At 46.4% G+C, this 27,975-nt stretch overlaps 1 protein-coding gene across 1 annotated transcript in view; it reads left to right on the top strand.

Annotated features, from left to right (window-relative positions):
* The first annotated feature begins 2,351 nt into the window (after positions 1-2,351).
* Positions 2,352-27,975, top strand: part of SLC35D2 (solute carrier family 35 member D2) — a 161,730-nt gene continuing 136,106 nt past the window's right edge. The window contains exons 1-2 of the mRNA XM_063913743.1: positions 2,352-2,611; positions 13,849-13,882. Of these exons, the coding sequence (XP_063769813.1) occupies positions 2,490-2,611; positions 13,849-13,882 (156 nt within the window). The 5' untranslated portion in view covers positions 2,352-2,489. The remainder of the gene's footprint in view (positions 2,612-13,848; positions 13,883-27,975) is intronic.

Consider the following 27,975-nt stretch of genomic DNA (forward strand, 5'->3'; position numbering starts at 1 on the left):
CTCTCTGCCAGTCTGCAGGTGCTGTCACAAGGAACTCTTAAATAGAATGGCGTTTCTAGCTCATCGTGGCCTCCGCCGCCATTACTGCATTCTCAGCACTTGGACGGCTCTGTATAGCATCTCCTGTCAGCTGCGGCTTTTGCCGCGATTACTACAGTAAAGCACTACAGGTCTGTGTGGCGCCTCTCACCTGCTGTAGCTTCCGCCGCCGGCTCTGGGAGGTTGCTGTGCAGTTTGACATTCACTGTGTCCTGCGGCCGCTGCCGCCATTACTGTGAAAGCTCCACATGAAATTACAAACCAGGTTTCCCTCCAAGAACCAGTATGGGCGCAGCCATGTTGGTTCTGATCACATGATGCTATTTCCACCAATCTACAGTTTCGCTGAGCTCTGCCTGATTGCTGATCCAATCCCTACACTGCTGGGGGTATAAAGGGACTGATCCTAGACCAGGAAGTTGTCAGTGCTTTGGTTGTCATTACCAGTGTATCCTGTCTCTGCTCTCTGTGATTACTAACTGTGTTCCAGGTATTCCATCTCCTGAGTCTCCAGTTCTGCAGAGAATCACCACCCTGCGGTGCCTGCCTGACTCCATAGTATCCTCATTGCCTTCTGCTATTGGCAGTGCTCCAAAAACACCAGCTTCCAGCATTGGGCTTCCAGTGGTGTTCAGCTACCTATTGTTATCGGTGCTCCGCCATCGGTGTTCCTGATATCTACAGTATTCAAGTCATCTGTTTTCCCAATTCATTGATCCCTAGCATCACCAGTGTCATTTAACTCTGCTGCTAACACTGGTTTATCCATACTTCATTCACAGATCTTCATTATCCGTTCTATCTGGCAAAACCGGCAGTCTACGAGTATCACTCATTCTGCAGTACGTTCAGCCTCTGTACTTCATCTGCTGACCAGTTCCATCTTTCATCTACTCTACAGCACCTAGGTGTTGGTAAAAGGACCTTCCATCTCCTAATCTCCCAAGCTAGCCTTGTGCGGATACCACACCTAAGGGAATACTACAACTGCCAGTTGGATCCGAGTTTGCCAAATGTGTGGAATGCCGGCCGATCTCAAACATTTTTTTTAAAATGGCACTCATATACAAGGCAAAACCATGCTTTGTAAATTATTTCCGCTTTAAAAAAAAGCGCTTTAAAAAAAAGTCAGAGATCGGCCAGCATCCTCCACCTCCAGCAACCTCGGACCCTATCCGCATATGTCCCGTGGTTGGAGCTGCTATCACTGCCGCTTACATGGAAGTAGCAGCGATAGCACTAATATGGCAATGCAGCATCCAATACTGCTCATAGGATGCAGCTTCAACTGTGACACCGACGGCCAGCTGCATGACTCAAGCCGGCCACCGCAGGTCCGAGCAAGAAGCCAGGGAATCTCTGTCCTCTGGTGGAGATCCTGGCCTCGTCCTTCCCGCAATGACAAACACACGCCTCGTTTTGAGAAGGCGTCACTGCACCGAAAACGGCATCAGATTGTCAATCACTTTTCCAGTCTGATGCGTCCACTGTTGGTGCCTGGAGCATTTGCAAAGTACTGATTACTGAACATCTGTACTTTGCTGCATGTGCTGTAGACCCAACTGGAACTGAATCAGGCCCAATGGGCGCAGTTCACTAAACCCTGCTAAGGCAGAGGGGCACTGCTCTGATGCAAAGTCACCTGTTGCTGTTGTCAGTCATTCCTGGCAATGAGAAGGTCACTGGGAAAGAACACTAAGGGGTTTATTCAGTGAAAAGAGTGGAGAAGTGAGCCACTGGGGAAGTTGCCCATGGCAACCAATCAGCTTCTCTGTATAATTTTATAGTATGCAAATTATAAATGTTACTCCAGTGCTGATTGGCTCTTCTCCACTGGCTCACTTCTCCACTGTTTTCACTGTTTCATGAATAGACCCCTAAACTACTACTGTGCATGTGTTAGAAGGAAATCTGCCATAGCAGCAAATGAGAACAGTGCTGTGTCCATCACATTGGAGGAATGGAGTTAACAGTAACACTGGAGGAATGATGCACTCCATGTAAGTTCAAATATATATTTTCATTACAACCTATAGCAAAAATAATATTTTACATTTTGAGCTTATATTTAAGTTTTAACTTAATTGGAAGTAAGCTGAAACCTGCTATATCGATTACAGTATAGCGGCCCTCTTCCAACACTTTATAACTTACGAAACAAAAATATCACTGTACAGTATAATAATAGTAATTGGTTTTATTCTGTGCAAATAAATATGTGACTGATCGCTGCTGCTACTGCTGCTCTCTGAGTAGACGTCGTATCACTCCCATTGCTCACAGCTCGGCATCCCCGCCCTTCAGCTACCTGTTTTATGAGGGTGGAGCCAGGTGACTCCAATGTGTTCCCTCGTCTGTCCCTTTCCCTACCCAGCAGGATGTGCATCCCAGCAGCCTAGCCTGACAGTGACACGCTGCAGACCTTATATCGGAGGGTCAACCAGCTCAGCATGTCTACCTACACAGAGGCTCCGCCACCGTCCAGCACTGTGCGGCTGCTGGCAGCGCTCTTCTTTGCGGTCACCTCGTTCCTAACTATCCTGGCAAACAAGACCGTGCTCACCGCCCACAGGTAGGAAGGAAATAGCGCGTGTATGTACTAACGTGAGGACTGGCAGCGCGAGACTGGCACATTATTAGCAACCAGTAGTATGGTAATAGGACACCTAGGTACAGTGGACAGGAGGGTAAAGTGTGGGAGGTAAGGGTGGTCTAAGTAAATGCCCCGCAATTTGACGGCATAATTTCAGTTATATAATGCACAAATAGTGTAGAACAATGAGATGGACAACTACTGACCTCGTTATAATTTGAAAACAAGTAAATGGCCAAACTGGTTAGTTTATGTTGTGAGGGCATTCAGCTGGTTCAAGTTCAGAACACAGGACCCCCTAGATTAGCATAGCCAGGACTAGCAACATAAATATTGGGCCCTGGTACACTGATATCTATGGGGCCCCTTCAGATTTTAAATCTATCTATCTATCTATCTATCTATCTATCTATCTATCTATCTATCTATCTATCTATCTATCTATCCAGTGACGTAAGTTCGTCACAGTCGCCCGGAGGCAAGTTCATACCAGTTGCCCCCCCCCTTATATTTAGATACATATATGCACACATACATACATATGTATGTGTGTGTGCATGGAGTGTTCTGAATTTTTTTTTATATACTGTATACAGGTTGAGTATCCCATATCCAAATATTCCGAAATACGGAATATTCCGAAATACGGACTTTTTTGAGTGAGATAGTGAAACCTTTGTTTTTTGATGGCTCAATGTACACAAACTTTGTTTAATGCACAAAGTTATTAAAAATATTGTATTAAATGACCTTCAGGCTGTGTGTATAAGGTGTATATGAAACATAAATGAATTGTGTGAATGTAGACACACTTTGTTTAATGACAAAGTTATAAAAAATATTGGCTAAAATTACCTTCAGGCTGTGTGTATAAAGTGTATATGTAACATAAATGCATTCTGTGCTTAGATTTAGGTCCCATCACCATGATAGTGTTCATTCTAGCACCCTGCACCTTTCAAAACATGTGCAGTTCCTCTTTCCTGCCTGGGGTGTCACTCTCTGCTCTGGTGCTTCTCAGCACACTCTGGTCTGTATTTCAGTGCCGAGATACAGACCAGAGTGTTCGGAGAAGCACCAGAGCAGAGAGCGACACCCCAGGCAGGAAAGGAGAACTGCATGGATTTTGAAAGGTGCAGGGTGCTAGAATGAACACTACATGATATCTCATTATGGTATGCAATTATTCCAAAATACGGAAAAATCCGTTATCCAAGATACCTCTGGTCCCAAGCATTTTGGATAAGGGATACATTTCATTGTCTTTTATTTTAAATCACACATTTCTTAGCAGTCATACCCAGGATTAGAACCCACTGACAGCAGACACTTTACTGATGGAGCTATTTGCTCCAGTACAGGAAGCATGAGAATTGTACAGTAACTATATGAAGTTATGTGTAATAGTCAGAGAAGTAACTTCATATTGTGAAAAGATAGCGGCAGCCATCAATTAATTTACTTCAATGGTGTCGTGTCACAGAATGGGAGGAGAAGAGCCCCCCTTCAGAGCAGGAGCCCGGCGGCAGATGACTCTGTTGCCTCCCAGAGTTCTGCCTCTGTATCTATCTATCTATCTATCTATCTATCTATCTATCTATCTATCTATCTATCTATCTATCTATCTCTAGTGGAATCAGGCAGCCCACCCCAGAGATATTATAACCCAATCATTCACTCTACGATAGAATAGCGCAGGAGGAGAGTTTTTTGTTTGAGATATATATATATATATATTAAAGTGCAACATAATTTTCTGCACTAAATAAGAAACTGTAAATATATATTTGTTTGTTTATACACATACTGTATATACTTGAAAAAAAGTATATCCGTCCCCCAACACACCCCACAGTCTGTCTCTCCCCAGTGACTCCGTGCTGCATTTCCAGCTCCCCCAGGTACAAGTATAATGTTTAACTTTCCGAAGTTTGATACATATGGGATTTGGTGAAACCTCTGAAAACAATAGTTTTTGGAGGTTTGACTGCTTTTTAGTGCTTCGTACATCCCACCCCTAATCTGAAATTTAAAGGGCCGTACTGACGGGGAGATTTTCCCAGAGATGTGTGCTGAGGGTCTAGCACAGACCGGTCAACACACCTCTCCCCCCCCGCTCAGCACAGCGCGATGTGCCGAGCAAGGTGGGACGGAGACAGACAGGGGGGCCGCTCATTTCACCCAGCGGTGAAATGAGCGACCTGCTAGATTGTGCCTGCATGCAGGCCAATCTAGCATCGGCGATAGTGACGCGCTGTCGCCGGTACCCCTACACACGGAGCGATGTTCAGCTAATTTCTAAGCAATCTAGTTAGCTGAACATCTCTCTGTGTGTACCCCCCTTAACATGTTGTTATCAGTAGCAGTGTCACTACGAATTATTTTCACTCATCATCTGTGACTAAGATAAAACCATTGTGAGGAGTTTATGGTAACAGCTACGGCTCTCCTCAGTACCTGACCAGATTAAAAAACTTAATTTATAAATCTAGTGTAAAACAATATGTTACAATGTACACAAAAGTATTTACCCACACCTGTTAATTATTGAATTCAGATGTGTCAATCAGACCCGTTGCCACAGGTGTATAAAATCAAGCACTTAGTCATGCAGTCTCCATTTGAAACATTTGTGGGTCATTCTGAAGAGTTCAGTGACTTCAAGCACGGTACTGTAATAGGATGCCAGCTTTGCATTAAGACGCTTCGTGAAATTAAAATGGAAGCATTTAGGAACAACAGCAACTCAGTCAACGAAGTGGAAGACCACATGAAATCACAGAATGGGGTCAACGACTGCTAAGGCGCATGGTGTGTAAAGGTCGCCAACGCTCTGCTGATTCCATAGCTGAAGAGTTCCGAACTTCCACTGGCATTAAATCACAAAAACTGTGCTGCAGAAGCTTAATGTAATGGGTTTCCATGGCCGAGCAGCTGCATCCAAGCCTCACATCACCAATGCCAAGTATCGGATGGAGTGGTGTAAAGCACACCGACACAGGGCTGTGGAGCAGTGAAAACGTGTTCTGTGGAGTGCCCAATTCACGCTTCTCTGTTTAGCTGTCAAATTGGTGAGTCTGAGTTTGGAGGATGCCGGGAGAACTTTACCTGTCTGACTGCATTGGTGGAGGAGGGATAATGGTATGGGGCTGTTTTACAAGGTTTGGGCTAGGCCCCTTATCTCCAGTGAACGGCAATCTTAATGCTGCAGACATTTAGAACAATGCTAGGCTCCAAATTTATGGCAATAGTTTGGGGAAGGCTCTTTTCTATTCCATCATGACTGTTCCCCAGTGTACAATGCAAGCACTATAAATACATGGCTTAATGAGTTTGGTGTGGAAGAACTTGACTGGCCCTGACCTCAATCCCATCAAGCACCTTTGGGATGAACTGGAATGGAGATTGCGAGCTAGGTCTACTCGTCCAACATCAGTGCCTGACCTCATAAATGGTCTACAGAATGAATGGGCGCATATTCCCACAGAAACAATCCAAAATCTTGTGGAAAGCCTTCCAAGAAGAGTGGATGCGGTCATAGTTGCTAAAGAGGGGCCAACTCCATATTAAAGTATATGTATTTGAATACAATGGGGTCGATTCAATTCACCGACAGTTGAATAGCGCCGGGCGTTAGCTCCCGGCGCTATTCAATACAGCGCCAAGTGACACTCAATTGTTGGGATGAAAGAAAAAATCCTACAAAAGTGCTGCCGCATGCCGGCGCGAGGCTGATTCTGTTGGGAATCAGCATCGCGGCGGAGAGTTAAGTCAGAGAATGCCCGTTCTCCCGACAAATCAACCTGTTAAGTCCGGGAGAACGGGCCTTCGCCGACTTAACTTGAGCTGAAATGAATAGCGCCAGGAGCTAATTCCCGGCGCTATTCAACTGTTGGTGAATTGAATCGACCCCAATGTCATTACAGTCCCTGTTGGTGTAATGGTCAAGGGGTCTTTATACTTATGTTCATGTAGTGTATATGAGGATCTGAAAAGGAAAGTAGCCTCCTCCACTATATACAGGTAAGCATTTGCGTATGATGGAGCCATGTTTGACCCCATTACAGAATCTGATACCTGCAGTACAAATTGGCATAAAAAAAAGAACAACAATGGGTCAAAATAAGTTCTATTTGGGTTAAGATGGCACTTGGATCCAGTACTTTGTAGTGTATTGTTATAAGTCAGTCTTCTTACTCCTTCAAATCCTTTATTGTGTATTATAACAGTTTAGAGACTTGACACATCTATACTGCACAGATGTAAAAAAACTAGTTGTGTCCTGGAGGAAGTTCTTGTGATTCTGCACACAGGGCTGTAGCAAACTATACATAAAAACTGAACCATTTTGGAAAAGCAATCCCCTAGCCAAATTGATGGGACAGAGCCGTGGATCTTTTCTAAAATTTTGGTGTAGTATAAAACGGGGATGGGATGTTGAGGTATAAAGGCTTTTTGGAACGTCTTTAACCACTTAACTGGCATGGTCGGATCATGTGCGACCGCGCTGAACCGCTGGGTCCCCCAGTTTTTGACAAGGATATCCGTTCTGCAGATGTACATAATATAATATTTAAATATTTTAAAAAATAATTTTTAAACTATATTAAATTAAAAAAAAAATATTTTAAAGGGAAAAATCATCAGTTAAGTGGTTAATGAAGCCATTGTCTAATGCATCCTGACGTATTCTATTTATATCCTGTTTAAATGTATGCAATGGATCCTGTGGTAAAGGTCTATAAACATTTGGGTGTAATAGTTGTCGCAGTGTCTCAGCTCTCTATGTATGCAGGTCCTGATACGGGTGGTCTTCAGTATGCCGGCGGTCGGGCTCCCGGCGACCAGCATACCGGCGCCGGGAGCCCGACAGCCGGCATACCGACACTTATTCTCCCTCGTGGGGGTCCACGACCCCCCTGGAAGGAGAATAAAATAGTGTGGTGCGCGTAGCGAGCCACCGTGCCCGTAGCGTGGCGAGCGCAGCGAGCCCGCAAGGGGCTCATTTGCGCTTGCCACACTGTCGGTAAGCCGGCGGTCGGGCTCCCGGCGCCGGTATGCTGGTCGCCGGGAGCCCGGCCGCCGGCATATCGTAGTGAACCCCCTGATACCTCTGTCCTTACTGGCTGGATGTACTGTATAACAGTTTTAGTGTTAGCAGCTAAATCCTTATGAGCAAAATGTTCCTCTTGTGATATGTTATAATGAGGTTTACGTTGGATGATGGAATCTTTATTAACCTCTTTGTCCAGTATTTAAAAAAATGTTTTAATTGTTGGAGTTTGGAACACAGAAAAATTGCTCTTTTAACAATTATTTTGGTAAAGCAACTTCTGAGGTTATTCTAGGTTCTTTAGTTGAATTCGTTCCTTTAAAAATTCATGTTATTTCAATTGTCTGTTGAATTTGTATTTCTCAGTCTCCAATTGGAGATGATCAAATGCAGCTTTTGGTACAAATGATAATCCTCTGCTAAGAACCTTCAGTTCTGCAGGTGGCAATATTATTTATTACCAGTTATTTATATAGCGCACACATATTCCGCAGCGTTTTACAGAGAATATTTTGGCCATTCACATCAGTCCCTGCCCCAGTGGAGCTTGCAATCTATATTCCCTATCACATGTACACACAGACACATTCACCCTAGGGTTAATTTTGTTGGGATCCAATTAACCTATCAGTATGTTTTGGATTGTGGGTGGAAACCGGAGCAATACATGAGAAGATAAATTGAATTGGTGGCTTACAACCTCTTTGCCTGCCTTTTCCCCTGACTACCTCTTCTGGTGTAGTTCCCACCTAGTCCAATACCTTGGCTCGAGTACGAACTCCTAAAGGGCCCCATACACTAGAGCGATAATGCCCGATTTCAGCCGATATCGGGCATTCGGCCCGATATTTTGCATGAAATCGGTCATTTTTTATGTGTTTCCGATCCGATGCGCGTTTCCGTGAGCATCGGATCGGATCCTTCAGATTGAATGTGCTGCACATTCAATCAGGTCCGACCTGAGGGCATGGCTGGGATCGCCCAAGATATATTGTATGCAAAAAGGCAGCATACAATGTATCTTGCCCGATCCTTCCCCCCGGGAGGCTGCTGGGGTGATCGCCTGCGATCGCCTCCGACATGTGGTCGCTCTAGTGTATGGGGCCCTTAAGGGACGTGATTTTCGTTGGTTGATCTGAATCACTATTAGAAGTGAAGTCCTCATCTTTGGAATCAGTCTGAAAGTTTTTATTGTAGAATCTGCTTGTATTAAGGGGAGTACTCACGGAGCGATCCCAGCCTAAAATCTAAGCAATCTGACTAGATTGCTTAGATTTTAAGCATGATCTCTCCGTGTGTACCCCTCACAGCGATAGCGATGGGCAGCCCCGAAGAAATCTTTCTCTTCATCTGCACCGCAGTCCTTTCAGCCTAACAAGCTCAGAAAGGCCAGAACATCCAATACTTTCTTTAGGGGAGGTCGGGTTAAGTCCAGGAAACCTGCCGCTGAAGGTTCCCAGGAACAAAAGCCTACTTCAGGTACGCCAAAGTCCTCCGCATGACGGTGGACTGCACGCCCCAGTGGTGGGGCCAGTGGGAGCGAGACTCAGACACTTCAGTCATGTCTGGGTATCGTCCGGCCTGGATCCCTGGGTGATAGATATTGTGTCTCAGGGATACAGGCTGGAATTTCAAAGTCTCCCTCCTCATCGCTTTTTCAAGTCGGGCTTACTAACTCTGTTGGAGGACAGCACTGTACTACAAGACGCTGTCCAAAAGCTGGTGGAGGCACAGGTCATTGTGCCAGTGCCACCTCACATGCTGACCAAAGGTTACTATTCGAACCCTTTCGTGGTACCGAAACCGGATGGTTCGGCCAGGCCCATTCTGAACCTAAAATCATTGAACCCCTTTCTAAGGGAGTTCAAGTTCAAGATGGAGTCTCTCAGGGCGGTGATATCAGGTCTGGAAGAGGGGGAATTACTGGTATCACTGGATATCAAGGATGTGTACCTCCACATTCCGATCTGGCTGCCGCATCAGGCTTATCTCCACTTCGCATTGCTGGACTGTCATTTCCAGTTCCAGGCCCTGCCATTCGGCCTCTCAACCGCACCGAGGGTGTTTACCAAGGTGATGGCGGAAATGATGATTCTCCTCCGCAAGCAAGGGGTGAACATCATTCCATATCTGGACGATCTGCTGATAAAGGCATCGTCCAAGGAGAAGCTGCTGCAGTCCATTGTTCTGACAACACGACTGCTCCAGAGTCATGGTTGGATTCTGAACCTTCCAAAGTCACATTTGGAACCAACCCAGAGGTTGTCATTTCTGGGAATGATCCTGGATACCAGTGACGTGCGGTGGGGTGAGGCAGGTGAGGCAGAGCCTTTCCTGTCATACTAAAGTTTGTACCAGAGTTTTGACTGTATAAAGTATATGAAAAATACAAAGAATATGTTTGAAATATCTTCTTTGCATTATTCTAATAATTTTTATAGCCAAAACTCTGGAGTAAAAAGTGTACGGCAGGTGAAGCAGTGCCTCACTTTCTTATCTTTTCCGCACACCTCTGATCAAAACTCACCAAATTTCCAGGAGTTTATACTGCTGCACCTGTGTATAATGCCCACATGTACGCTTTGGCTCATATATTGCATGTAAACCTGGCTCTGGTGCCAGCCAGTGCCTCCTGAGCCATTTAGCTCACCGCACGTCCCTGCTGGATACGGAAGCGCAGCGGGTGTTTCTTCCGCAGGAAAAGGCGTTGGTGATACAAGCTATGGTCCGGGATGTCCTGAAGCCACCCCTGGTGTCGGTTCATCAATGCATTCGCCTATTGGGAAAGATGGTGGCCTCTTACGAGGCTCTCCAGTACGGGAGGTTCCACGTTCGGACCTTCCAACTGGATCTCCTGGACAAGTGGTCGGGATCTCACCTCCACATGCACCAGAGAATTCGTCTATCGCCAAGGGCAAGGATTTCACTCCTCTAGTGGCTCCAATTGCCTCACCTTCTGGAGGGCCGCAGGTTCGGGATTCAGGACTGGGTCCTTCTAACCACGGATGCGAGCCTCCGGGGCTGGGGAGCAGTCACTCAAGGTGTAGCATTTCAAGGATGGTGGTCAATCCTGGAAGCCGGCCTGCCCATCAACATCCTGGAACTAAGAGCGGTCTACAACGGTCTTCTTCAGACGGCCCCTCTTCTAAGAAATCAGGCCATTCAAGTGCAGTCGGACAACGTAACAACAGTGGCTTACATAAACCGACAAGGCGGAACGAAGAGCAGAGCGGCAATGTCAGAGGTGACAAGAATACTCTGGACAGAAAAGTATGCGTTGGCGCTGTCAGCCATCTTCATTCTGGGAGTAGACAACTGGGAAGCAGACTTCCTCAGCAGACACGATCTCCATCCAGGGGACTGGGGTCTCCATCCGGAGGTGTTCACGGAAATAACAGACCTTTGGGGTTTGCCCCAAATAGACATGATGGCCTCTCGTCTCAACAAGAAGCTTCGGCGTTATTGTTTCAGGTCGAGAGACCCACAGGCAGTGGCAGTGGACGCCCTGGTGTCTCCGTGGGTGTTCCAGTCAGTGTACGTGTTTCCACCACTCCCACTAATCCCAAGAATCCTAATGCTCATAAGGAGAACAAGGGTTCAAGCAATCCTCATTGCCCCAGACTGGCCAAGAAGGGCATAGCACGCGGACCTTCTGAATCTACTGCAAGAAGAGCCGAGGCCTCTTCCTCTTCGGGAGGACCTGCTGCAGCAGGGGCCATTTGCCTATCAAGACTTACCGCGGCTACGTTTGACGGCATGGAAGTTGAGCACCTGATACTTCCTCGGAAGGGTTATTCCTACTCTCATACAGGCTAGGAAAGGGGTAACGTCTTAACATTACCATCGTATTTGGAAGAAATATGTCTCTTGGTGAGAATCCAAGAAGTTTCCTACGGTGGAGTTTCAACTGGGACGTTTCCTCCTATTCCTGCAGGCAGGAGTGGATATGGGCCTGAGGTTGGGTTCTGTAAAGGTCCAGATTTCGGCCCTATCCATTTTCTTTCAGAAACAATTGGCTGCCCTCCCTGAGGTTCAGACCTTTTTGAAGGGGGTTCTGCATATCCAACCTCCCTTTGTACCGCCTATGGCACCCTGGGACCTTAACGTGGTGTTGCAGTTCCTCCAGTCGGATTGGTTTGAGCCTCTACAGGAGGTAGAGGTCAAGTTTCTTACATGGAAGGCGGTCACGTTGTTGGCCTTAGCTTCTGCTAGACGTGTGTCCGAGCTGGGGGCTTTATCCTGTAAAAGCCCTTACTTGATCTTCCACGAAGATAGAGCTGGGCTCCGGGCACGTCAGCAGTTTCTTCCGAAGGTTGTGTTGGCATTTCATATCAACCAACCTATTGTGGTGCCAGTGGCTACTGACTCCTCAATTACATCAAAGTCCTTGGATGTCGTAAGGGCTTTGAAGATATATGTGAAGAGAACTTCTCGTCACAGAAAGTCGGACTGTCTGTTTGTCCTATATGATCCCAAGAAAATTGGGTGTCCTGCTTCTAAGCAGAAGATCTCTTGCTGGATCAGGTTCACTGTCCAGCATGCTTATTCTACGGCAGGACTGCCGTGTCCAAAATCTGTTAAGGCCCACTCTACTCGTAAGGTGGGGTCTTCGTGGGCGGCTGCCTGGGGTGTCTCAGCATTGCAACTTTGCCTAGCTGCAACTTGGTCTGGATCGAACACGTTTTCAAAGTTTTACAAGTTCGATACTTTGGCCTCTGATAATCTGAAGTTCAGTCAATCAGTTCTGCAGGAGCCACCGAGCACTCCCTCCCGTTCTGGGAGCTTTGGTACATCCCCATGATACTAATGTGGACCCCAGCATCCTCTAGGACGTAAGAGAAAATAGGATTTTGGTACCTACCGGTAAATCCTTTTCTCGTAGTCCGTAGATGATGCTGGGCGCCCGCTCAGCGCTTCGTTTTCCTGCAAATGTTGTTTGGTTCAGTACCACTTCGTTTAGTTGAGTACTGCATACTTGGGAAGTAATGTTTCAGCTGTTGCTGAGTGTTCAAGCTTAGTTGGCTTGACGTGCCTTGTATGTGTGAGCTGGTATGAATCTAAACACTATCTGTGTATCATCCTTCTCTCGAAGTATGTTGTCTCCTCGGGCACAGTTTCTAGACTGAGTCTGGTAGCAGGGGCATAGAGGGAGGAGCCAGCCCACACTCTCAAACTCTTAAAGTGCCAATGGCTCCTGGTGGAGCCGTCTATACTCCATGGTACTAATGTGGACCCCAGCATCCTCTACGGACTACGAGAAAAGGATTTACCGGTAGGTACCAAAATCCTATTTTTACATTTGATTAAATCCTGTTTATAATTGTATATCTGGCTCTGTAACTTCTCCTGCCAGTCAATGCTGCTATCTGCTAGTATCACTGGATTAAATTCTGCTTCATATGGCCAAAGGTTGGGGGGAGGGTTAGGTTTAGGCACTAGGGAGTGGGTTATAGTTAGGCTGCGGGAGCTGGGGGGTTAGGGTCAGGCTGCGAGGAGAGAGGATTAGGGTTAGACTACCGGGGTGGGTTAGGGTTACGTTGCAGGGAGGGAGGGTTAGGTTTAGGCTGCGCAGGGGGGGTGGGGGTAGACATCGAGTAGGGAGGGTTAGGATTAAGGAGTTACAGGGAGACGGTTAGTGTACTTACCGCACCCCTGTCTGGAATCTGAGGATCGGATGCTGCTGTCGGTCTTCTGACTGCCAGCCTCATGTTGGGGATGTGGCTGTACAGCTAAGGCATCCATGTACAGACATTCCCCTCAGTCTAGGTGACCATGAGTAGGGATGGCTGCTGTCCTCATTGTTGTGTCTCTACCCTCATATGTGTCAGGTTTTATTGCCTTTGTATTTATTTATAATGTCAGTATATCTTTACCCCAATATGTTTCGGATTTTATAATTTTTGCATTTAGAACAAATCTAAAATAATGAATGCACATTCTTCTATAGGGACTTTTTCAGGTTCCATTCCAAAGGATAAAGTATACTTATCTACTCTCCCGGAATTTTGGGGAACTCTTCCACAGTCCCGGAAGAGTAGACTAGGCTTCCAGATCACTGGGAATCCCCTGGCAAGTTTGGGATAAATATATAGATAACTATGAGAGTACTGAATGATTAACTTTGATAATAATATTATTCATTATATTTTATTTTGTATCACAGGTTTCCATCTTCTACATTTCTTGGAGTTGGTCAGGTATGTCTACAAATGAAAGTACTGTAGATCTTTGTGGTCTTAATGAGAATTGTGAGATACTTTTTTTTAACTAATTATTACCATTTTTGTGGGACAAGAAATGAACAAAACTGTTTAATTCATTTACATTTAATATTGTAATATATAACATATAATATTGTCTACTCCCAACTAGAAAGTAGGACTAGGCAAAATGTAAGTCAGCAGCTGTTCAAAATAAATGTGAATAGTTTACCTTTTGTCTGTTTTTGTCAGATATTTTTCTATTAGTAATGCATGCAAACGAGAGCTATGAGTACACAGTGCATCTGGAAAGTATTCACAGCGCTTCACTTTTTCCAGATTTTGTTATGTTACAGCCTTATTCCAAAATGGAATACATTCATTTTTCCCCCTCAAAATTCTACACACAATACCCATAATAACAACGTGACATTTTTTTGTTTTTTGGATTTTTGCAAATTTATTAAAAAGAAAAAACAGAAATCACATGTACATAAGTATTCACAGCCTTTGCTCAGTACTTTGTTGATGCACCTTTGGCAGCAAATAGAGCCTCAAGTCTTTTTGAGTATGATGCCACAAGCTTGGCACACCTATCTTTGACCAGTTTCGCCCATTCCTCTTTGCAGCACCTCTCAAGCTCCATCAGGTTGGATGGGAAGTGTCGGTGCACAGCCATTTTCAGATCTTTCTAGAGCTGTTCAATCGGATTCAAGTCTGGGCTCTGGCTGGACCACTCAAGGACATTCACAGAGTTGTCCTGTAGCCACTCCTTTGATATCTTGACTGTGTGCTTAGGGTCGTTGTCCTGCTCAAAGATGAACCGCCGTCAGAGTCTGAGTTCAAGAGCGCTCTGGGGTAGGTTTTCATCCATGATGTCTCTGTACATTGCTGCATTCATCTTTCCCTCTATCCTGACTAGTCTCCCAGTTCCTGCCGCTGAAAAACATCCCCACAGCATGATGCTGCCACCACCATGTTTCACTGTAGGGATTGTATTGGCCTGGTGATGAGCGGTGTCTGGTTCCCTCCAAACATAACGCATGGCATTCATGCCAAAGAGTTCAATCTTTGTCTCATCAGACCAGATAATTTTGTTTCTGATGGTCTGCATTTTAACAAACTCCAGGTGGGCTGCCATGGCTTTTTACTAAGGAGTGGCTTCCGTCTTGCCACTCTACCATACATGCCTGATTGGTGGATTGCTGCAGGGATGGTTGTCCTTCTGGAAGGTTCTCCTCTCTCCGCACAGGAATGCTGTAGCTCTGACAGAGTGACCATCGGGTTCTTGGTCACCTCCCTGACTAGGACCCTTCTCCCCCAATCACTCAGTTTAGATGGCTGACCAGCTCTAGGAAGAGTCCTGGTGGTTCAGAACTTCTTCCATTTACGGATGATGGAGGCCACTGTGCTCATTGGGACCTTCAAAGCAGCAGATATTTTTCTGTACCCTTCCCCAGATTTGTGCCTCGAGACAATCCTGTTTCGGAGGTTTACAGATAATTCCTTTGACTTCATGCTTGGTTTGTGCTCAGACATGCAATGTCAAGTGTGGGACCTTATATAGACAGGTTTGTGCCTTTCTAAATCATGTCCAATCAACTGAATTTACCACAGGTGGACTCCAATTAAGCTGTAGGATTAGGCGTTTCTATCATGGGTGCAATCTGTGCGGTCCAGGCGTTGTGGAGAGGAGGGGGCCTACCCAAAGTCTGCACACGGGCCCCCTCATCTCTTAAAACACCTCTGGCTGTAGGAAGATCTCAAGGATGATCAGTGAAAACAGGATGCACCTGAGCTTAATTTTGAGCTTCATGGCAAAGGCTGTGAGTACTTATGTACATGTGATTTCTTAGTTTTTTATTTTAATATATTTGCAAAACTCTAAATAAAAACTTTTTTCAAGTTGTCATTATGGGGTATTGTGTGTAGAATTTTGAGGGAAAAAATAAATTTATTCCATTTTGGAATAAGGCTGTAACATAACAAAATGTGGAAAAGGTGAAGAGCTGTGAATACTTTCCGGATGCACTGTATTTACCGAAGTGCTGGTTTTTAGAAGTGGAGATGTTGCCCATAGTAAATATACCCCCTAGAGTTTAACAGGCATTTAAGTGTTTTAAAAATAACTATATAGTCACTATATCTATAAAAAAAATCTGAATCTGGATACTATTTGCCTGATTTGGAAGTAAGACAGAGAAAATAGGATTTTAATACCTACCGGTAAATCCTTTTCGCCTAGTCCGTAGAGGATGCTGGGGACTCCAAAAGGACCATGGGGTATATAGACGGGATCCGCAGGAGACATGGGCACACTATAAGACTTTGAATGGGTGTGAACTGGCTCCTCCCTCTATGCCCCTCCTCCAGACCTCAGTTATAGGAACTGTGCCCAGGGAGACGGACATTTCGAGGAAAGGATTTTTGTTACACTAAGGGTGAGATACATACCAGCTCACACCACAAACATACCGTACAACTGGATTAGCAGGAATACCAGATAACAGTATGAATGAAAACAGCAAGAAGCTGAACATAAGCGATACACAACCTTCGTGTAACCGAAAACAACAACTACCAATACAACTGCAAGTAACAGTCCGCACTGGGATGGGCGCCCAGCATCCTCTACGGACTAGGAGAAAAGGATTTACCGGTAGGTATTAAAATCCTATTTTCTCTTATGTCCTAGAGGATGCTGGGGACTCCAAAAGGACCATGGGGTCTATACCAAAGCTCCAGACCGGGCGGGAGAGTGCAGACGACTCTGCAGCACCGATTGAGCAAACATGAGGTCCTCATCAGCTAGGGTATCAAACTTGTAGAACTTAGCAAAAGTGTTTGAACCCGACCACGTAGCTGCTCAGCAAAGTTGAAGTGCCGAGACTCCTCGGGCAGTCGCCCAAGATGAGCCCACCTTCCCGGTAGAATGGCCAAAGATAGAGAAATATGTACATGCGCAACCAACAGCAGCTGGTATGAGTAAGGTCAGATCCTCAAATGTAAACTAGAGTGTAAAAAATGTGTATACCAGCGCTGGCTAACAAATTAATACAAAGATGGTTTGCTTCATGTATAAAATTATGAACAATTTATTATCATATCATATATAAAACAATTAAAAAAAGGAATATATCCCTAATACCACTAGTTGGCAATGTAAATTCATTCGTCTTATCTGGATAAACTGATTGTGCAATTTACCACTTTCCTATATGACCAAAGTCAAATCCTTAGGGCTAGGACAGTCTCCCAAGATGCATTCACTGTGTTTTGTAAATAATTACCGGATCCACAAATTGATAGGCATCAGCATTAGGATAAGTCCATTTAGAGCTGCAGGTGTGGGCCAACCGGTTGAATATAATTTATCCAGTGATGGGAGAAAGAGTCCAATTTTTGCCAGGGGATAACAGGAGTCCTGTAGGTCTGTTTAGAAAGTGGGGTCCAGATAGATGTAGGAAGAGCTCAATGCGTTTCACTGGCACAAATACAATCCAGCTTCCTCAGGAGCATAAATCCTATAAGCACTGGGTACTCTATTTATACCTTTCTTAATGATTCAATAAACATCACCTGTTTAATCACAAAATACCTCGAAGCAAACCATCCATAAAAATAGTATAAAAACCTTACAATCAAGATCATGATAATCATATCTATTCATGCAATAAATATCGACTGAAAACGAGTATTGTATCCTTATTTATTAAGAAGAAACGTTTGACAGTATAATTACAGCCTACTGATCATGTGATGTATCACATCACATGATCGGCTATTCTGGCAGTCCCATTGGTCGAATGAACAACTCACGGTCATGTGGTTCTAATCACATGACCGGGTGTCATAAATCCCCTTCGCCTGGGGTACACTGATGTTTTTTGTGGATCTTTAAAGTGTGGGTCTATCCCATTGGTCTAAATGTTGACACGTGACGGGTGCGCATTTACGTCACAAAGGACGTCGTTCTCTCGGTCACATGACCGCGCCGTCCGTGTGTCACATGACCGCACCGTCCGTGTGTCACTATATCCTCGGCAAACGTCAAGGGCCGGAAATACTTAACAAATGACCAAATAAGGATGTTACTCACACTTTGGACCTTCCCCACCATAACTGTTTATTGGTTGCTATGGAAACCCGTATACAAAGGGTGATAAGCACATATCCAATTGGTATAGTGATATTTAATAGTCCAATTAGGTATATCCTTATACTGTTTAAATATATTAATAATAGAAGAAATATACATAGGCAATAGATAATTCTTAACTCACTCACATTTCAATATGCATTTCAAATCCATGCAAAAGAGCTGTAAAGTCCAAATTTCACATTTCATTTTCACAGTCTCTACGGACTAGGAGAAAAGGATTTACCAGTAGGTATTAAAATCCTATTTTCTCTTACGTCCTAGAGAAAGCTCCAGACCGGGCGGGAGAGAGCAGACGACTCTGCAGCACCGATTGAGCAAACATGAGGTCCTCATCAGCTAGGGTATCAAACTTGTAGAACTTAGCAAAAGTGTTTGAACCCGACCACGTAGCTGCTCGGCAAAGTTGAAGTGCCGAGACCCGTCGGGCAGTCGCCCAAGATGAGCCCACCTTCCCGGTAGAATGGGCCTTCACTGACTTCGGCAACGGCAATCCAGCCGTAGAATGAGCGTGCTGAATCGTATTACAAATCCAGCGTGCAATAGTCTGCTTGGAAGCAGGATTTCCAATCTTGTTGGAAGCGTACAGGCTCTGTTTTCCTAACAAGAGCCGTTCTGGCGACATAAATTTTCAAAGCTCTTACGACATCGAGAGATTTTGGCACCGTCACGGCATCTGTAGCCACAGGCACCACAATAGGTTGATCTATGTGAAACGAAGACACCACCTTCGGCAGAAATTGTTGACGATTCCTCAATTCCGCTCTATCCTCATGGAAAATCAAATATGGGCTCTTGTGAGACAAAGCCGCCAATTCCGACACCCGTCTGGCAGACGCCAAGGCCACAAGCATGACCACTTTCCAAGTGAGAAATTTCAACTCAACCTTTCGCAATGGTTCAAGCCAGTGAGACATAAGAAATTGTAACACCACGTCAAGATCCCACGGTGCCACGGGTGGCACAAACGGAGGATGGATATGCAGTACTCCCTTCACGAAAGTCTGAACTTCAGGAAGGGCGGCCAATTCTTTTTGAAAGAAAATAGATAAAGCCGAAATCCGTACTTTGATGGAACCCAATTTTAGGCCTGCACCCACGCCTGCCTGCAAAAAATGGAGGAAACGACCCAGCTTCACACCACGACACATATTTTCTCCAAATACGGTGATAATGCTTCGCCGTGACCTCCTTTCTAGCCTTAAGGAGAGTGGCAATGACTTCCCTGGGAATACCCTTTCGAGCTAGGATTTGGCGTTCAACCTCCACGCCGTCAAACGCAGCCGCGGTAAGTCTTGAAATATGCACGGCCCCTGCAGTAACAGGTCCTCTCTGAGAGGAAGCGGCCAAGGATCTTCTATGAGCAATTCCTGAAGATCCGGATACCAGGCCCTCCGTGGCCAATCTGGAACGACGAGTACTGCCGGAACTCTTGTTCGTCTTATGATCCTCAACACTTTTGGAATGAGAGAAAGTGGAGGGAACATATATACCGACTGAAACACCCACAGAGTTACCAGGGCGTCCACTGCACTGGCTTGGGGGTCCCTTGACCTGGAACAATACCTCGGAAGCTTCTTGTTGAGGCGAAACGCCATCTTGTCTATTTGAGGAATTCCCCAACGCCTTGTCACTTCTGCAAATACCTCTTGATGAAGAGCCCACTCTCCTGGATGGAGATCGTGTCTGCTGAGGAAGTCTGCTTCCCAGTTGTCCACGCCCGTAAGGAAGACTGCTGACAGAGCGCTCACGTGTTTTTCCGCCCAGTGGAGAACTCTTGTGGCCTCCGCCATCGCCGCTCTGCACTTTGTTCCGCCTTGGCGGTTTACGTACGCCACCGCTGTTACGTTGTCCGACTGAATCAGGACAGGTAGACCTCGAAGAAGGTGTTCCACTTGCAGAAGGCCGTTGTAAATGGCTCTTAACTCCAGAACGTTTATGTGGAGACAAGTTTCCTGGCTTGACTATTTTCCCTGGAAACTTCTTCCTTGTATGACTGCTCCCCAGCCTCGGAGACTTGCATCCGTGGTCAGCAGGACCCAATCCTGGATCCCGAACCTGCGTCCCTCCAGAAGGTGAGATTTGCAGCCACCACAGGAGAGAAATTCTGGTCCTGGAAGATAGACTTATTTTCCGGTGCATGTGCAGGTGAGACCCGGACCATTTGTCCAGCAGGTCCCACTGAAACACCCGGGCATGAAACCTGCCAAACGGAATGGCTTCGTAAGCCGCAACCATCTTCCCTAGCACTCGAGTGCATTGATGAATCGACACTCTTGCCGGTTTCAGAATCTACTTGACCATGCATTGGATTTCCAGAGCTTTTTCCGCCGGAAGAAACACTCTCTGCAGTTCCATGTCCAGGATCATGCCCAAGAAGGGCAGCCGAGTTGTCGGAATCAACTGAGACTTTGGCAAATTTAGAATCCAACCATGATGTTGCAGAACCGTCAGGGAGAGTTCCACATTTCTTAGCTACTGCTCCTTCGATCTCGCCTTTATCAGGAGATCGTCCAAGTACGGGATAATTGTGACACCCTGCTTGCGTAGGAGTACCATCATTTCCTCTATCACTTTGATGAAGACCCTCGGGGCCGTGAAAAGCCCAAACGGCAACGTCTGAAATTGGTAATGACAATCCTGCATCGCAAATCTCAGGAAAGCCTGATGTGGAGGATATATCGGGACGTGTAAGTAGGCATCTTTTATGTCGACTGACGCCATAAAATCCCCCCCTTCTAGACCACAGATCACTGCTCGAAGAGATTCCATCTTGAACTTGAAAGTTTTTAAATACAGATTGAGGGATTTTAAGTTCAGGATCGGTCTGACCGAGCCGTCTGGCTTTGGCACGACAAAGAGGCTCGAATAAAACCCTTCTCCCCGTTGGGACGGGGGTACCGGGACAATGACACTCTGGAGACACAGCTTTTGTATCACAGCACTCACTACTTCCCTTTCTGGGATAGAAACTGGCATGGCTGATTTGAAAAATCGGTGGGGGGGGCACCTCCTGAAACTCCAGTTTGTACCCTTGGGACACTATGTCTAACACCCAAGGATCTAGGCCCGAGTGAAACCAGACCTGACTGAAGAGTCGGAGACGTGCCCCCACCGGCACGGACTCCCGTAGGGGAGCCCCAGCGTCATGCGGTGGACTTGGCAGAGGCTGGGGAGAACTTTTGGTCCTGGGAGCCCGACACAGCAGGCGACCTTTTTCCCCTTCCTCTGCCTTTTGAAGCAAGGAAGGACGAGCCTCTTCCTTTTTTGTATTAATTAGGCCGAAAGGACTGCATCTGATAATGGGGTGCTTTTTTCTGTTGTGCTGGAACATAAGGAAGAAAAGATGACTCACCCGCTGTAGCGGTAGACACCAGGTCAGCGAGGCCGTCACCAAACAAGACACTACCTTTATAAGGGAGAGCTTCCATAGCTTTCTTGGAGTCGGCATCCGCATTCCATTGATGAATCCACAGCGCTGTCCTGGCCGAGACTGCCATTTGGTGCCCTGCACCCTGTGAGTGCCGTTGGTGTATGTGTGGGAGCATGGGGCGCTGCGCTGTACCTCCGTTACTGAAGTCTTCTGCCGTCACTGAAGTCTTCTTTCTTCTGTATACTCACCCGGCTTCTTTCTTCTGGCTTCCATGAGGGGGATGACGGCGCGGCTCCGGGAACAAGCAGCTAGGCGCACCAAGTGTTCAAACCCTCTGGAGCTAATGGTGTCCAGTAGCCTAAGAAGCAGAGCCTTTAACTCAGAGGAAGTAGGTCTGCTTCTCTCCCCTCACTCCCCCGATGCAGGGAGCCTGTAGCCAGCAAGTCTCCCTGAAAATAAAAAACCTAACAGAAAGTCTTTTCAGAGAAACTCAGGAGAGCTCCCCTAGTGTGTGTCCAGTCACTCTGGGCACAGAATGTAACTGAGGTCTGGAGGAGGGGCATAGAGGGAGGAGCCAGTTCACACCCATTCAAAGTCTTATAGTGTGCCCATGTCTCCTGCGGATCCCGTCTATACCCCATGGTCCTTTTGGAGTCCCCAGCATCCTCTAGGACGTAAGAGAAAGCATGTAAGTTTGTGTCTGGAATAAACCATTTTGCAATGCAAAGGGAGGAAATACATTTATATTTTTTCAGTGCAGGGTAAATACTGGCTGCTTTTGCATGTAGCCCACAAATGTTAGCTTTATTTTTACACTGCAATTTATATTTCAGTTTGAACACACCCCACCGAAATCTAAATCTCTGCATATGTTACATCTGCCCCAACATGGTTTTACCCAGCTTTTTTAGTTTGCTTCTAAATAACCCCCAATATCTATAGAGAAAAAGTCTGTGGATTTTGTTTATAAGAGAATAAAGAAGGTATTAACATGTAAAAGATTTTAAATATAATATACATATAGACTACATATAGTAAAATGTTTTACACCCCCTATCCCTTTCCAGCCCCCATCCCTGTCCCTTTCCATTGCTACCCTCACTATGCAAGGACTTCAGTAATACCCCTTTCAGACCTCCACCATTGAACACAGGTTATTGGCACATGAGCGCTATAACCCGTGTTCAGGTGCGGTCTGAAAGGTGCAAGGGTTGAAATACCGGGTCGAGCGACCCAGTATTTCAACCCTGGTCGCGAGCAAGGTTGAACTTGTGTTCAACCCAGCTCACTGTGCGTTGTGAACGAGAGCCGGGTCGATGCGACCCGTTTCCCGTTCACTATGTGTGTATGGGCGGCACTTGAAGATCATGTGATCTCCAAGCGCCGTCGACGTCACCGCTGACGTCTCCAACCCGGGCACATGAGGCGGGTCGCACACTAGGAGCTTCCGTATCAGGCTCCAGGGCGCGACCCACCTCAGGCGGTCTGAAAGGGGCATAACAGTTCTAAGGAAAACATAGGAATTTGGTTATATGTCTTTAGTTATGTTATATACAGGTTGAGTATCCCTTATCCAAAATGCTTGGGACCAGAGGTATTTTGGATATGGGATTTTTCCGTATTTTGGAATAATTGCATACCATAATGAGATATCATGGTGATGGGACCTAAATCTAAGCACAGAATGCATTTATGATACATATACACCTTATACACACAGCCTGAAGGTCATTTTAGCCAATATTTTTTTGTAACTTTGTGTATTAAACAAAGTGTGTCTACATTCACACAATTCATTTAGGTTTCATATACACCTTATACACACAGTCTGCAGGTCATTTAATACAATATTTTTAATAACTTTGTGTATTAAACAAAGTTTGTGTACACTGAGTCATCAAAAAATAAAGTTTTCACTATCTCAATCTCAGTCAAAAAAAGTCCGTATTTCGGAATATTCCGTATTTCGGAATATTTGGATAAGGGATACTCAACCTGTATTATTTTATTGTATTCTTTTTTCTTTTTTAACTGCCGTGTGGAACTGTTGAGATATGTGAGAGTTGCTCAGTCTCTATAATTGGTTAGTAGTATGGGTAGATAACTCAATGTTGTGGCCTCCGTGGGTATGTGTGTGGGTAGTGTGGAGTTACTCATTGAAGAATCATGACAAAATAAAAAATAAAAGGTTACAGGTTCATTTCACCATATTGCAGGGGTGGCCAGACTTTTGGAGTCGGCGATCTACTTTGAAAGCTAAAAAGCTTTTGTGATCTACCTAGGAGGAATAATAGCGCGCGCCGCAGGCGCGCGTGCAAAAAAAGAGGCGTGGCATAACAAAAAGTGGGCGTGGTATATCAAAAAAGTGGGCGTGGTATATATAAAAAAAAAAAAAGGGACGTAGCCTTGCTGCACAGAGTGTAATGACTGCCTCACACGAAATAACACATTGGCCCCCACAGGTAAAAACCTCAAACACATATGCTCCCACAGTGCCAGATACACACATGCCCCCACAGTGCCATGTGTCCACAGTGCCAGATATGCCCCCACAGTGCCAGATATGACCCTACAGTGCCAGATACAGATCTGCCCCCACAGTGCCATGTGCCCACAGTGCTAGATATGCCCCCACAGTGCCAGATTATAGATATGCCCCCACAGTGCCATGTGCCCACAGTGCCAGATATGACCCCACAGTGCCAGATATGACCCCACAGTGCCAGATAAAGATATGCCCCCACAGTGCCATGTGCCCACAGTGCTAGATATGCCCCCACAGTGCCAGATTACAGATATGCCCCCACAGTGCCATGTGCCCACAGTACCAGATATGACCCCAGTGTCAGATACAGATATGCCCCCACAGTGCCATGTGCCCACAGTGCTAGATATGCCTCCACAGTGCGAGATTATAGATATGCCCCCACAGTGCCATATGCCCCCACAGTGCCATGTGCCCACAGTGCCAGATATGACCCCACAGTGCCAGATATGACCCCGCAGTGCCAGATTATAGATATGCCCCCACAGTGCCATGTGCCCACAGTGCCAGATATGCCCCCACAGTGCCATGTGCCCGCAGAGCCAGATATGCCCCCACAGTGCCACATATGACCCACATTGCCAGATATGCCCCCACTGAGCCATGTGCCCACAATGCCAGATGTGCCCCCATAGTAGAGCTCACCGTTACTGTCTGGTGAGCGCAGCGCAGCGCGCGCTTCTCCTGCCTGCCGCCTTGCTTTTCAGTCTGATCTCCGGCGGTGACGGCAGCCAGCGTGTATGTCTCAAATCAGGCGCCGGTCCGCGAGCTCTCATTGGCTAACCGGCACCTGATTTGAGCCATACACTCCGCCGTCACTGCCGGAGACCAGACAGTGGGGCAGGGCGGCAGGCAGGAGAGGTGCGGCTTCGGGTGGCTCGGCGGAGGATCGCGATCGACTGGTCGCATGTCCACGATCGACCAGTCGATCGCGATCGACTGTTTGGCCACCCCTGCCATATTGTATTTGACTAAAAGATATGTAATCTCTGACTTAGGGGGACAGTTATCAAACCTTCTGAAAAGGTAAAATGCAGGTGTTGTCCTTGGCAACCAATCAGATTGTACCTATGATTTATTTTGTACATTCTAGAATTTTTTTTGCGAGAATCTGATTGGTTATGTAATACCCTGAAGCTATGGCACCATGGGGATCCCCTTGTGATTTTTTTGTTGTTATGTTTACATTGTGGAACTACAAGTCCCAGAGTAGATCGTGGGCTGAACTGTGATGTTCCCTGTCAGATTGAGACAGGGATTTTGCCGCCAATTCTCTGGTCCTGTCAACTCTTACCCAGCAACATAAAAAGTCCGGGAAACAGGTCCCCAGCTGATTGGGTCCCCTGGGTTGTAGGGCAGAGTGACCAGGGGGTGGTCTGTTGCTGGGGCCCCGGGAGCCAGTCATCATAGAGGAGAGGGGAGGTGGAGGAGCACCAGTACCCTTTAAAGAAGCCTCACAGCACAGGAGGGGGAGAGACCTGGAGGAATGGGAATATGTACCTGGGGAAGTGGAGCCATGTAGTGTCCAGAGCCTGAAGACTGGAGTATGCAGCGCTGGGAGGATCGCTGCCAGAGGAGCCCCTGGAGGATGGGAAAGTGTACCTGGGGAAGTGGAGCCATGTAGTATCCGGGAGCCTGAAGTGAGGAGCCTCTGCTCAAGTGAGCCTGTTGCCCAGCTCAGCCGCCACCGGGATTTGACGTGATGACCTGCCTGGGGAAGAAGAGGAGCCGCCTGCCACGCCATGGAGATCGTCGGCGCTGAAGACGACTGGAGACCCTGCTGCAGAGGGGAAGAGCTGGCCGCGTCAGGGCCAGCGGGGATGGAGTGCGGAGAAGAGCCGCCGCTGCCGAGAGACTGGAGCGTTGGAACGGAGGAACCGCAGCCCGTTCAGCAGAGCAGTGAAGACCCCCATCCCCTGGATCAGGAAGAAAAGCGGCCGCTGGAGTGGCGAGAAGCGCGCAGGCACCGCGAAGGACGACCCCGGGAAGAAGACCCCAGCGAGGACCCCTGGCGGCTGGAGTACGGCGAGGACCCGAGAAGACCCCAGCGTGGGAGATGACGGCGCGGACCGGAGCCTGCTGCACGGAGAAAAGCGACCTGCGGCTGGAGACCAGTGAGAGGACGGCGCGGACCTGCGGCTGGAGACCAGTGAGAGGACGGCGGGGACCGGAGCAGAAGAGGACATCGCCGGCAGAAGGAATGAAGAAGCGGAGCATCGGAGGTGGCAGAAGCGCCGCAGCAGGTGGTGAGACCCTGATCGCCCTTCCGCTGCCCTACTCTGCCCCTGTTGTGCCCTCCGCTGCAAAAACTCTGCTAATAGGGGACATAGTATTTGAAAAAAGGTGTAGACACCCCTAAGATCCCCTGTGTCCGGTATTTAACCCCTTCCGCTGCATGAACTCTGCATTTGGGGAACATATTTACTAAGTGGGTAGGTTGCCCTTCATGAGTGCCCCGGTGAGACAATTAATAATAAAAAGGGGTGGGCTCCCCTCATCACAGTACCCCCGCAAGTTTAGATAATTAGGAGTTGCGCTCCCCTCATTTGTATGTGCCCGGCTTAACCCCTTCTGCTGCAAAGACTCTGTAATCTGGGGGCAATATATTGTATTCCAGGGGAAGAGGCTCCCCACTAGTGCTGTGCCCCGCATATTTGTTTTGGAATGTTGTAAAAGGGGGTAGACTGTCCTTATATATTTGTGAATGTATTTATCTGCTATTAAGGAATGCTGGTACTGATAGTTCTTTTTTATGCAAGCTCCGCCCAGCAGTGTGAAAGCTAATGTTAATGCATTTATCTGCTATTAAGGAATGCTGGTACTTATAGTTCTTTTTATGCAAGCTCCGCCCAGCAGTGTGAAAGCTAATGTTAATGCATTTATCTGCTATTAAGGAATGCTGGTACTGATAGTTCTTTTTATGCAAGCTCCGCCCAGCAGTGTGAAAGCTAATGTTAATGCATTTATCTGCTATTAAGGAATGCTGGTACTGATAGTTCTTTTTATGCAAGCTCCGCCCAGCAGTGTGAAAGCTAATGTTAATGCATTTATCTGCTATTAAGGAATGCTGGTACTGATAGTTCTTTTTATGCAAGCTCCGCCCAGCAGTGTGAAAGCTAATGTTAATGCATTTATCTGCTATTAAGGAATGCTGGTACTGATAGTTCTTTTTATGCAAGCTCCGCCCAGCAGTGTGAAAGCTAATGTTAATGCATTTATCTGCTATTAAGGAATGCTGGTACTGATAGTTCTTTTTAATGCTAGCTCCGCCCAGCAGTGTGAAAGCTAATGTTAATACATTTATCTGCTATTAAGGATTGCTGATACTGATAGTTCTTTTTATGCAAGCTCCGCCCAGCAGTGTGAAAGTTAATGTTAAAGCATTTATCCGCTATTAAGGATTGCTGATACTGATAGTTTTTTTATGCAAGCTCCGCCCAGCAGTGTAAAAGCTAATGTTAATGCATTTGTCTGCTATTAAGGAATGCTGGTACTGATAGTTCTTTTTTATGCAAGCTCCGCCCAGCAGTGTGAAAGCTAATGTTAATGCATTTATCTGCTATTAAGGAATGCTGGTACTGATAGTTCTTTTTATGCAAGCTCCGCCCAGCAGTGTGAAAGCTAATGTTAATGCATTTATCTGCTATTAAGGAATGCTGGTACTGATAGTTCTTTTTATGCAAGCTCCGCCCAGCAGTGTGAAAGCTAATGTTAATGCATTTATCTGCTATTAAGGAATGCTGGTACTGATAGTTCTTTTTATGCAAGCTCCGCCCAGCAGTGTGAAAGCTAATGTTAATGCATTTATCTGCTATTAAGGAATGCTGGTACTGATAGTTCTTTTTATGCAAGCTCCGCCCAGCAGTGTGAAAGCTAATGTTAATGCATTTATCTGCTATTAAGGAATGCTGGTACTGATAGTTCTTTTTATGCAAGCTCCGCCCAGCGGTGTGAAAGCTAATGTTAATGCATTTGTCTGCTACTAAGGAATGCTGGGACTGATAGTTCTTTTT

The sequence above is a fragment of the Pseudophryne corroboree genome, chromosome 1 (genome assembly GCF_028390025.1).
Source record: "Pseudophryne corroboree isolate aPseCor3 chromosome 1, aPseCor3.hap2, whole genome shotgun sequence".
In the NCBI taxonomy this organism is placed as follows: Eukaryota; Metazoa; Chordata; class Amphibia; order Anura; family Myobatrachidae; genus Pseudophryne; species Pseudophryne corroboree.